The 10,444-nt window shown below is 39.1% G+C and overlaps 1 gene segment (V, D, J or C); it reads right to left on the bottom strand.

Annotated features, from left to right (window-relative positions):
• Window positions 1–148: 148 nt before the first annotated feature.
• On the bottom strand, window positions 149–2,181 carry LOC115819421 (Ig heavy chain V region 5A-like). The segment is given in 3 exon segments: window positions 149–202; window positions 1,698–2,014; window positions 2,139–2,181. Coding segments are annotated over 3 exon segments (414 nt in total).
• Between the last annotated feature and the right edge of the window lie 8,263 nt (window positions 2,182–10,444).

Here is a 10,444-nt window from a genome sequence, read left to right on the forward strand (position 1 = left end):
ACTTTTGAATGAATCTCCAGTGTCTATGGATCCACTGCGCTATATGATCCCAATTAACTCCATGTCTTTTCCCTCAGTCTTTCTGATCCAACAAGTGCCATAGTCAGTGAGGGCATAACCTGAGATTTGACAGGATAATTTCACCTTTTCACCAGAAGAGACAGTTTGATCGGGAGAAGAGGTCAGAGAAATCAATGTAGACCTGATATAAGGAGAGAAGGAGAGAAAACTGTTACTAGTTAGAAATGATGTAGTGTCATAGAGTGTGATAGAAATAATAAAACAAATGATGAACTTGACTGAATTTATCTTCTCACACAGCAGAAAGACCAAGAGGAGCAGAGGAACCCAGCTCATGACTGCTGCCGCTGGAGACAGAGTAGAACTGAAATGTAGACACACAGTTTTACACACACCTTCCCTCTGTGTGTGTTTGTGTGTGCAGTCATTTATATATGTATTTATTTGTGTGGATCTGGAGGTGGGAGGCAGAGCAGAGTGTTATTAAAATGCAAGACTGCTGTAAATATTTGCATATAGTTTTTCTGTCTTATTGTCACGCTGGTGGTGTGGTGCAGGACCCAAGTGCAAAGACACGATGATGAAGGTGACAAAATGGAGGACTTTACTTAAAATGAAGATCAAAATACAAGTACAAACTGCAACAAAAACCGATAACAAAAAGGTGCAGCATAACAGAGTGCTCAAAACACAAACAACGATAAACAATGGACAAGGCAAACACTAGGACTTAAATACAGAGGGAAACTAAACAGGGCAAAACAGGATTGGTTAAAACTAACAAGGTTAATAATGAGACAAACGGGAACAGGTGAGGGGCGGAGACAGACAGAACAGGAGCACAAAGACGGAACAAAACAAAATGGAGGTGCAGGCTGTGACACTTATGATGAGAGTTTTAAAATGGTATATATCAAATGAATATAAAACAGTAGAGCAGAGGTCTTGCCTAATTTCAATATAGAGTTCATGTCATAAGAATTAATCAAGTAAAACTTATGGGACTTATTTTACAATCTGCATCATGAATGTTGCTTTCAAACAGTGCTAAATATTGCATTTGACAGACACAAAACATAGCCAGAGATGCACTTTCTTATGACTCAGGTTAATACTATTAGCACCCCCTATGACTTTGTAGGCTATGGAATAAGATACTAGACTAGACTAGACTGTTTTGGGGGGTTATTTTGAAATATATTTTACCAAGCATGTATTTTTTTTTTTTGTTTGTTTGTTTTGTAGAACTATCATAGCAGTAGGTCTGTAAATTCTGTTAAACTATTTGTTGCACACCCTGGTTCTTTTTCTTCTCCTTTGCTGGGATATTATTTTGTTTAATAGTCAAAATAGAAGTTAAAAAAATCACTTCTAAATTTCATTAACTTGTGTTCCACCATTTAACTGACACAATTGGTTTTGTTCCCAGGTAGTAAGTGTTTAGTATAAATACATGCTAATTTTGATTCATGTGTTATTTTTTTCTGACTTTATGTGAATGAAAATGTGCAAATTGGGGTCTGTCTCATGAAAGTGATTTACATTATTATCATAAATCACTTTCTAAATCACATATTCCCATATGTAGTCAGATCATTTGGCAGCAATGTAAAGTGTGACATTGTATATAAGTGTTGTTTTGAGGCTGTGTGTGAATATTTGTACAGCTCCTCTACCAGATGGAAATAATGTGTGTAACAGGCACAGTAATACACAGCTGTGTCTTCAGTCTGCAGATTATTCCCTTGTAATGTTATTGTGTTACTGCTGGTGTCTCTTGAGATGCTGAACTTGCTTTTCAGAGACTCTTTGTAGTATAAGCTCCCATCACTGTAGATAATTCCAATGAACTCCAGAGCTTTTCCTGCTGGTTGTCTAATCCAAGCTGTATCATAGCTAGTAACTGAATACGAGGGCTTGCAGTTGATGGTCATTTGCTGACCTGGACGAACAGTCTGAAAGTCAGGCTGAATCAGCTCATAAGAGTGGATACCTGGAAGAGATTCAATAATTATTACAAAGACATGAGACATTCAGTCAAATACTCTAAACTGTCAGTAAAATGGACTACAAGATACTGCAGTTTTAATTTCTGTAATTAGACCAAAGAGACTCACAGGATGCGGCTGCCAGTAGCAGCACTAGAGACACAGAGAACATGATTGGTTTTAAAGCTCAACTTGAGAGTATCTCCTGTAGAGCTCAGAGGCTGTTTAAATGATTTAAATAGAAATTGGTCACATGAATCAGAAATAGGGAGGATTTGCATAGGGGAGTCACATCACATGAGATCTGTCATCCACGCTTTCATCTTTTTTCTCCTGTAATCCTGTAAGTGATTACATATTTCATATGCTTTTTTTTTTGTTTCCCCCCCCCCCCCAGAAACAAATATAGTATCATGATTGGAATTATGTGAAACCTTGAATTTGTGACTTTTAATTGCAGTTACCTCTCTACGTAAAGGAGTAGGATGATTTTTTTCTTTTTCTTCAAACTTATTTCCACACGGTCGGGCAGATTAATGTCTATGAGAATTTTTGAATGGTTTGAAATTCTGCCCAACTATTCATAAAAATGTACCTATCAGACATTAATCAGCAATAGCAATAAAGAGCGTGTTCAAATAAATGTTAGATGATTGTTGTACTCAAATATTAGAAATCGGTGAACATAAGTGAACGCTGACTACTCTGTAAATGACCCTGTTTTGTTTTTCTGCTGTTTATGTTTCCATGAAGCCCCATCCTACAGTGTAGCTGGTTTTATGAGTTTAGTCACAGTGAATCTCTAGCACAGTAATAAACTGCTGTGTAATCAGTCTTCAGTGAGTTCATATGAAGGTAGAAATTAGAGCTGTCCTGGGATGCTGTGAATCGACCCTGCACTGCCTCTTGCTCTTGTCAGAATCAGAATAATAGTAAATGATCCATTCCAGTCCTTCTCCAGGAGCCTGATGGATCCAGTGCATATAAACACCACTCACACTAAATCCACTGCAGGCACAGGTGAGTTTGTCACTTGGAGACAGAACCACTGACTGTTCAGATAGGGCCATGACCACCAGCAGTAACAGAGAAACAGGGAACATTGTTTATGCTGAGCTGGTGTGAGCTGATTCAGCACTTTCCAGATGCCTGGAGGAACATCCTCACTTTCAGACCGTAGCTGATTAAATAGAGAATATGATTAAGAATTCAACAGATCTGTACTGATGCATGGTTCTGAAGTAGTAAAGCACCTGAATTGGCATAAATAGGACATGTGAAACTACAGGAGCTACCAATGAAAAAATCAGCAGCTCATCTGTTTTTACAGAGAATGAGTTCCCACCTGTGGATAAGAAGTGGTATTGTGGGTAGGGTGAAAGTTTCTACTGATTCATACTGCCTCCTTCAACCACTAAGATTTAGGAGGAAATGGTGTTGCATTTAGTCAGTCACTTTCTCAAAGCAATACGATTCTGTTCTTCGTAAGTATCATCATCATCGTCATCATTTTCTGCCACTTATCTGGGACCGGGTCGCAGTGGCAGCAGGCTGAGGAGGGAAGCCGAGACATCGCTTTCCCCAGCTACATCCACCAGCTCCTCCTGGGGGATCCCAAGGCGTTCCCAGGTCAGCCAAGATATATAATTCTCCCAACGTGTCCTGGGTCTGCCCCGGGGTCTCCACCTAGCTGATCGTGCCCAGAACATCTCCACAGGGAGGTGCCCAGGAGGCATCCTGACTAGGTGCCTGAACCACCTCAGCTGGCTCCTTTCAATGCGGAGGAGCAGCAGCTCTACTCCAAGCTCCTCCCGGGTGTCCGAGCTCCTCACCCTATCCCTAAGGGTGCACCGAGCCACCCTGCGGAGGAAGCTCATTTCCACCGCTTGTATCCACAATCTCGTTATTTTGGTCACTACCCAGAGCTCGTGACCATAGGTGAGGGTTGGAACAAAGATCGACTGGTAAATTGAGAGCCTTGCCTTCTGACAGCTCCGTCTTCACCACGACGGTCCGGTACAACGACCGCATGACTGCCGCCACCGCCCCGATCTGCCTGTCGATCTCCCGCTCCATTTTACCCTCACTCGTGAACAAGACCCCGAGATACTTGAACTCTTCCACTTGAGGCAGAAACTCAGTCCCAACTCGGAGGGGGCAAGCCACCTTTTTCCGGCATAGGACCATGGCCAAGGTGAGGGGCCAGACAAAAAGCGATTCTGAAAGCCCTTATGATCAGCACCCACATAGAAACAGGCACCTCGCCCGGAATAGGGAGACCTGGGCCTCCTCCTGGAGCCAGGCCTGGGAGGGGAGCTCGTAGGCGAGCGCCTGGTGGCCGGACCTTCCACAGTGTCCGGCCGGGCTCAGCCCAAATGAGCCACGTGGGGCCGTCCTCTCGTGGAATCACCACCTGCAAGGGGAGAAATAGGGGCCTGGTGGGATGCCACACAGGTGGCGGGATGGTGTGGGATCATCATCATCATCAACATCATCATCATCATGTTTTGTTTTGTCCTTTTTTTTCGTTTACAGTGGTTTTACAGGAAGTGGTTTTGTATGGCTTTTTAACTCTTTTCTATCACTGTGTCTCTCTGACATGGTAATACACAGCCATGTCTTCACACTGTTCATCTGTGAATGCAGTTTACTGCTGGAGTCATCTGGTGAATCTTCCCTTAACAGACTGAGAATAGCTGTTAGCAAAGCTATAAGTGGCAGTTTCTAGGAATGCAATCCATCCCAGACCTTTCCCAAGAGCCTGTCTGATCCAAGCCATACCATAGCCGCTGAACATGAAGCCTGAAGTTGTACAGGTCAGTTTATGAGATCCACCAGCTTTAATGATCACTGGTTCAGACTCAGACAGTGTCTTTGCTGCTACATCGAAAACTAATAGAATACAACAGTCAAATGAGTAGAAAATTACATTTAAAAATATCATATGAAATTGGGGAATATTCAGGTTCATACATCAAAACTAAATCAAACTCAACAGAAATGTGACAGAGCTTTGTGATCATAAAGGACTGAAGTGGAGTACAACTTTACATAGTTCACCCTTCCACCCTCTAGAGACTTGTATCAGGTCCAGTGGAACAGCATAGTTATAAATTATAGCTCAAAAGATTAAAAAGGAGCATTTCATATGTAATATTTCAATAATATACACAGGTGTATCCTCAGTCTGAGGGCTTTGTCCTCGCAGAGACACTGTACTGAAGGAGGTATCTCTGGAGACCTGAAACTTGTTCTTCAGTTTGTCACTGTAATATATGTTACCGCTACTACATACTCATCCTACCCATTCCAGTGTTTTCCCTGTAGGCTGTCGTATCCAGTCATTACAATGGTTGCTATCAGTCAGTGAATATCCAGAGACCTTACAGGACAAAGTCATGGACTGACCAGGCCTTAAATCCATAGAACCAGGCTGGGTCATCTCTACACAGTGAATTCCTGTCAGAGCACAAACACAGTCAAATGTAAACAATTTAACTCACATTCCCTCAATACTTTTAAAATACAGGTGAATTCACTGGTACTCACTGTTTACAGCTGCCAACAGCAGCAGTAGCAGAGAGGAGGAGAACATGGTCTAAGAGTAGACAGAGGTGTTTGGAGCTGGTCTTTCTCTGCTCACATATACTCAGACATGGTTTAAATATGAAGATGTGAGACAGTGAATTTGTTTAGAGTAGTGTCTCTCATCCACTTCACCACTGAGGGGCATGTGGCTTTTATCAGTTAGACAGGTTCACTCTTACAACCCTAATGAAAAACTGTGCACTCAAGGATTATGTAACATTACAAAGATATTCATGATTTCAAATTTTGATCATGATTCTGATGTAATATGGGAAAGATCCTGATAAGAGTGTTTAATTTGGCACCAGCCTTGTAATAATTGAGACAGTGACTTGCTCATTTGTTAAGTAAGAGAGTCTACTCTGTCATGCTCCTCTGATGTTTGTTCATTTTCTCATAGTGATGATATTTCATGGTGTCACTCTCAAATGTGTAATCTCATAGCAGTGCTAAGATTTTTCAGGATCTTTTTGCATTTTTGTTCATACTCTGAAGTCAGTTTGTATCTGCTTAGACAATGACAGTAACAGACAACCAACCAGCACTTGATTTTAAATGTTAAATTTCACACTAATTTCACTAGCGGCATTGTGGTTTTCCCCACCACCTAACATCAAATGAACTTCCAAGTCTATTAAATATAAATCTATAATATTAAATAAAATCTCTAAATATTAATAAATATTTAAACAGACAAAACCAACTCGCACCACCAGGGGGCACACTGAGTGATGAGTTGCCAGCCATGGTGATCCATTAACTTATTCTCTCTTTTGCTGATTTTGATACTGTTTCCCCTCCAACAAAGTCAAGGAAGGTGTTGGAACTCAGTTTCCAAAGCTTTAAATATTCTGAGGTGGTGTAGTGGATTATAATTCTTAACCTTCCTGTTAACGTATGGCTCCCCTTGTCATAGATGCTCAGAGGACCTTCACACTCAGTTGTCTGTCAGTAATCTCCACCATTAATTGACATTAATTGACTTGTCCCGGAAAAACTCCTCTGATGTCTTATCCCCCAGTTCAGTTCATGATGACTTTTGACAAGAGTAACTCTGAGATTTCTGGTGGCTCAAAAGGCTCAGAGTCCTGTTGTAAGAAAAGAAGTCACTATTCTCAGAGACCTGTAAACAGAGTGTTCTAGTGTTTTATTAAGCTACTACCTGAAAGGAAAAAAAAAACAGTAATGTTTGTCATTAATGTTGTTCTGTTTGTTTAATTTTAATCTAGGTATTGTAAATTATTATGCGATTCAAACTTCAACATTTGTTCCACAATGAGCTATATGGTCTTTTGAAAATATTTTTATACATTTCCGCTAGACAAAGCATCTGTAAAATGTTGATGTAGTTATTTATAGTCTATAGTGACATTCACTGACAGCGCAGGTGTTTCCTGTCAATCATGCTTGAGTTCTTCTGAACTGAGTCTCATATTTCTTAACAATGCTGTAAAAGTAAAAGCTACAAACTACAATAATAGCCTAGTATGGGTAGATTAAAGGTAATGGGTGTGCAATTATGAACTTCTATATAATTTATTGATAGTATATTATCTTGTAAGGAGAATAACTAATATGTTTTCTTACAAAATTGTACAAAGTGATTGGAATAATCAAATTAAAAAATGCAAAGAAAAGAAAAAAATAAAACAATGACTGAGAGCGATATTAATGTTGAGGGATTTTTTAAAACACACGACCCATGAAAACACAAAAAGAAATAGGAAAGAAGAAAGAGCATAGTGTGATTTCAAATATTTCTAAAACAACTTCACATTAGAGAAGTGAGAGAAAAAAAAATAATATAGTGAAAATAAGTTTTTATTTTTAAATAAGTTCCATTCTCCAGCAAGGTACTTAGGAACCAACCCATTTCCACATTTAAATGTTAATTACAAGATTTTGGACAAAAAGAAAAAGAAAAAGAAAAAAAAGATACACCGCCGGAGGGAATGAAGGTTACAGAGAAAATTTGTAATGCTTGATCTTTTCCTTCAAGTGTGACAAGTCAAATACTTTACGCAAATATAATCTATAAAGTTGAAGTGAAATGTTTATGTAAATGACTTGAAAACAGAACTGAGGGACTTCCCCATGCTTTAACTGTGTGACTACAGCCAGCTGGTTTTGGGTACAGTTATGTCCCAGCAGGCCTTGAATTTAATCATTTAGGGGGCAAGGTCGTTTGGTCTTTAATATTATAGATTCTGGGGGGCATTCTGAATCTCAACTATGTGCGGCTTTATTAAAACATTTGCACTTATTTCTTAAATCATCAATGCTAATATATCTGTACAGAGCCTTTCTTGAAGGAATGTTTGACACCAGGCCTTAAATTTCATCATTTATGGGGCGACACCATTTAGCCTGTAATATTAGAGATTCTGGGGAGGCATTTAGGCCATAAACCAAGCTCAGGCTTTAGATCCTTCAACAAATAAGTACACATCGTTCACCTGGCCCAAATAATTAAAAAAAAAAAAGAAGGAAGAAAAGAAAAACATAAACCAGCTGTAAACTGCAAGTTTTCTAAATGAATGAACAGAAGCTATGAATACAAACTATGTAGTGGTTTATTAAATAGACTGCACTTACTTCTCAAATCATCCATGCTGATGCATGTGGTGCCTTTCATTAAAGAGTCCTTTAGATGATGATATATTCATTCAATACAGCGAAAATATGATATTACTTGTGAACATTACAGCATGCACTCAGAAATTGTATGTATTTCTTGAGGGAGATATGAATCTCTAAATCATCACTATCAAATACACATGGGAGTCAATTTAAAAAGTTGTTGAACTGTGAAAACTTTTCAAAGTCTTTTCAAAGTAATGATGCCTTTGGCTCTCTTGTATTAATACCAAATATTTAATGGGTTAACTGAATCCGCAGAAAAGGTTTAGTTAGTATCACGTTGCTGACATGAAGAAGCCTGTATTAACGACCAGTTAGCTAACTTAGCTGCCTAGCTAATGTTTGTACTATTAGCTAACTTAAGTGGTTAGCAAGCATCAGTCACATTAACAGCAATGTTGAATTTGACTATGGTTGTATAGCCACCATTGCTAGTCAATGTCTTCATTGCAATTATTTTATAGCACTTGCTTTGTTTAGGTTAGAAAATCACTGCAAGTCAACCCTCACCACACAAAAAGAATTAGCTTGCTTACCTTCTGAAGTGTAGTCATCACCTGTACAGCTTGTCCTGTGAGCACTGGATGTTGTTGGGCGTAGGGGTAGGTTATGATCATTTAATTAGATTGTATATTTTTTTCTTTCATTTTGTTGTTTTTCATTTTGTGCTTTTGTTGTTTTTAATCAGCGGTGATTTTTTGATGATTAGGCCCAGTAGGCAATTAGTAGGGGGATGAGACGGGATGCCACCCCCCTTGTTAGCAAAATTACCAAAACGCATCCCCATTGTTAACCTGATCATTGGGCCACCCCCCCGTTAAAAAATCGCCTACTGATTAGGCCTACAGGTGAAATTTGGATACACATAATATAACTTAACACTTTTGAGGACTGCATCTGTTAGAGGGTCTGAGCAGTGTGTCAACCCAGTGGTTGGTTTTTAAGGGCAGAAAATTAGTTTGGCCTCAGCTGCACCCCAAGATGGTCCGTCCTGAGCCCTCCAGAGTCACTGTTTGTTCAGTCCTCTGTAGAGACAACCTCCTACCCACAGGACTGAGACCCCAAAAGTGCTGGGAACTAAACATGTCTGCTCCCTGTTTATTGGTGAGTGCTCAGGTTACTGTGGGAGATTTCAAGAGGTGAGCCTGTGGAAAGTGCCTACAGAGAGAGCATCTTAGGTTTAAGTATTGCTGTCCTGGAGATTTCATGTCATTTATTCTGATATTTTCTTAAATGTAGTGAATGGGGTGTTCATCCAAGTGTTCATTCAAGTGTCAACCAAGATCCACTCTTCCTCACATTGCCCAGATTGCTTATTAAAAGATGCTGACTGGTCTCCTAGAAATCCCTGCATGTGTCATACCAACAATCTTCACAAAATTAAAATCTCTGAACTACACCTGATTATAAATGTTTAGGCCTGACCAAGGTCCAAATAGTTTAGTTCTTCCTAAAGAATGACAGTATGTGCTATAATTTAAAACCAAAACCCTAAAACCTTTTTTAAAGCAATTTTAGTAGCTTATTTCCACAGCTAGCATATCAAACATACTGTCAAACTGTGTCTTGATGAATCAAATAGTCTTCAGAAAAAGTCAGGTAATACGAGCAGTCCAAAGTAGTTAACAATATAAAGATGACAAAGGCAGAGATTTGAGGACTACAGTTTTAGTGGTATAAAAAGTACCTGTAGAGTAAAATGTATTCAGTCATTCATGTGCATGACAATGCTGCAAATTCTAAATGCACAAAACCAAACACAATTATTCACTTATTGTAGAAATCATAAAAAAAACAACAACAACAACACCAACAACAAAATGCGGTAACACTTTTTTTAAGGTTCACATGTTAGCTATTGACTAACACATGACTAATAATTGCCTGTATTAGTGTCCAATAAGTTAAGCGTTAAGCATCATTAATCATTTATTAGGGATGTATTCATCAATTTCTTATCATTGATGAATAAGCCGTTTATTCTTGATGTGTCCCTAATAACAGACTAATAAGTCTCAATCTTAACTTACTGATACATAGTAAGTATCAAAACAGACCATTTATAGCCTCCCAATATATTGTCTGAGTATGTTACTAATAGTGCCAGAGTAAGAGTAAAATAAGTATTCATATTGACAAACGTCATTGCTATATTTCATTGCGCAGGCTGCTGTGGGCTACAGCCCTTTACATCAAGGAGATGGGTT

Source organism: Chanos chanos, chromosome 8, assembly GCF_902362185.1.
Source record: "Chanos chanos chromosome 8, fChaCha1.1, whole genome shotgun sequence".
Taxonomy (NCBI): domain Eukaryota; kingdom Metazoa; phylum Chordata; class Actinopteri; order Gonorynchiformes; family Chanidae; genus Chanos; species Chanos chanos.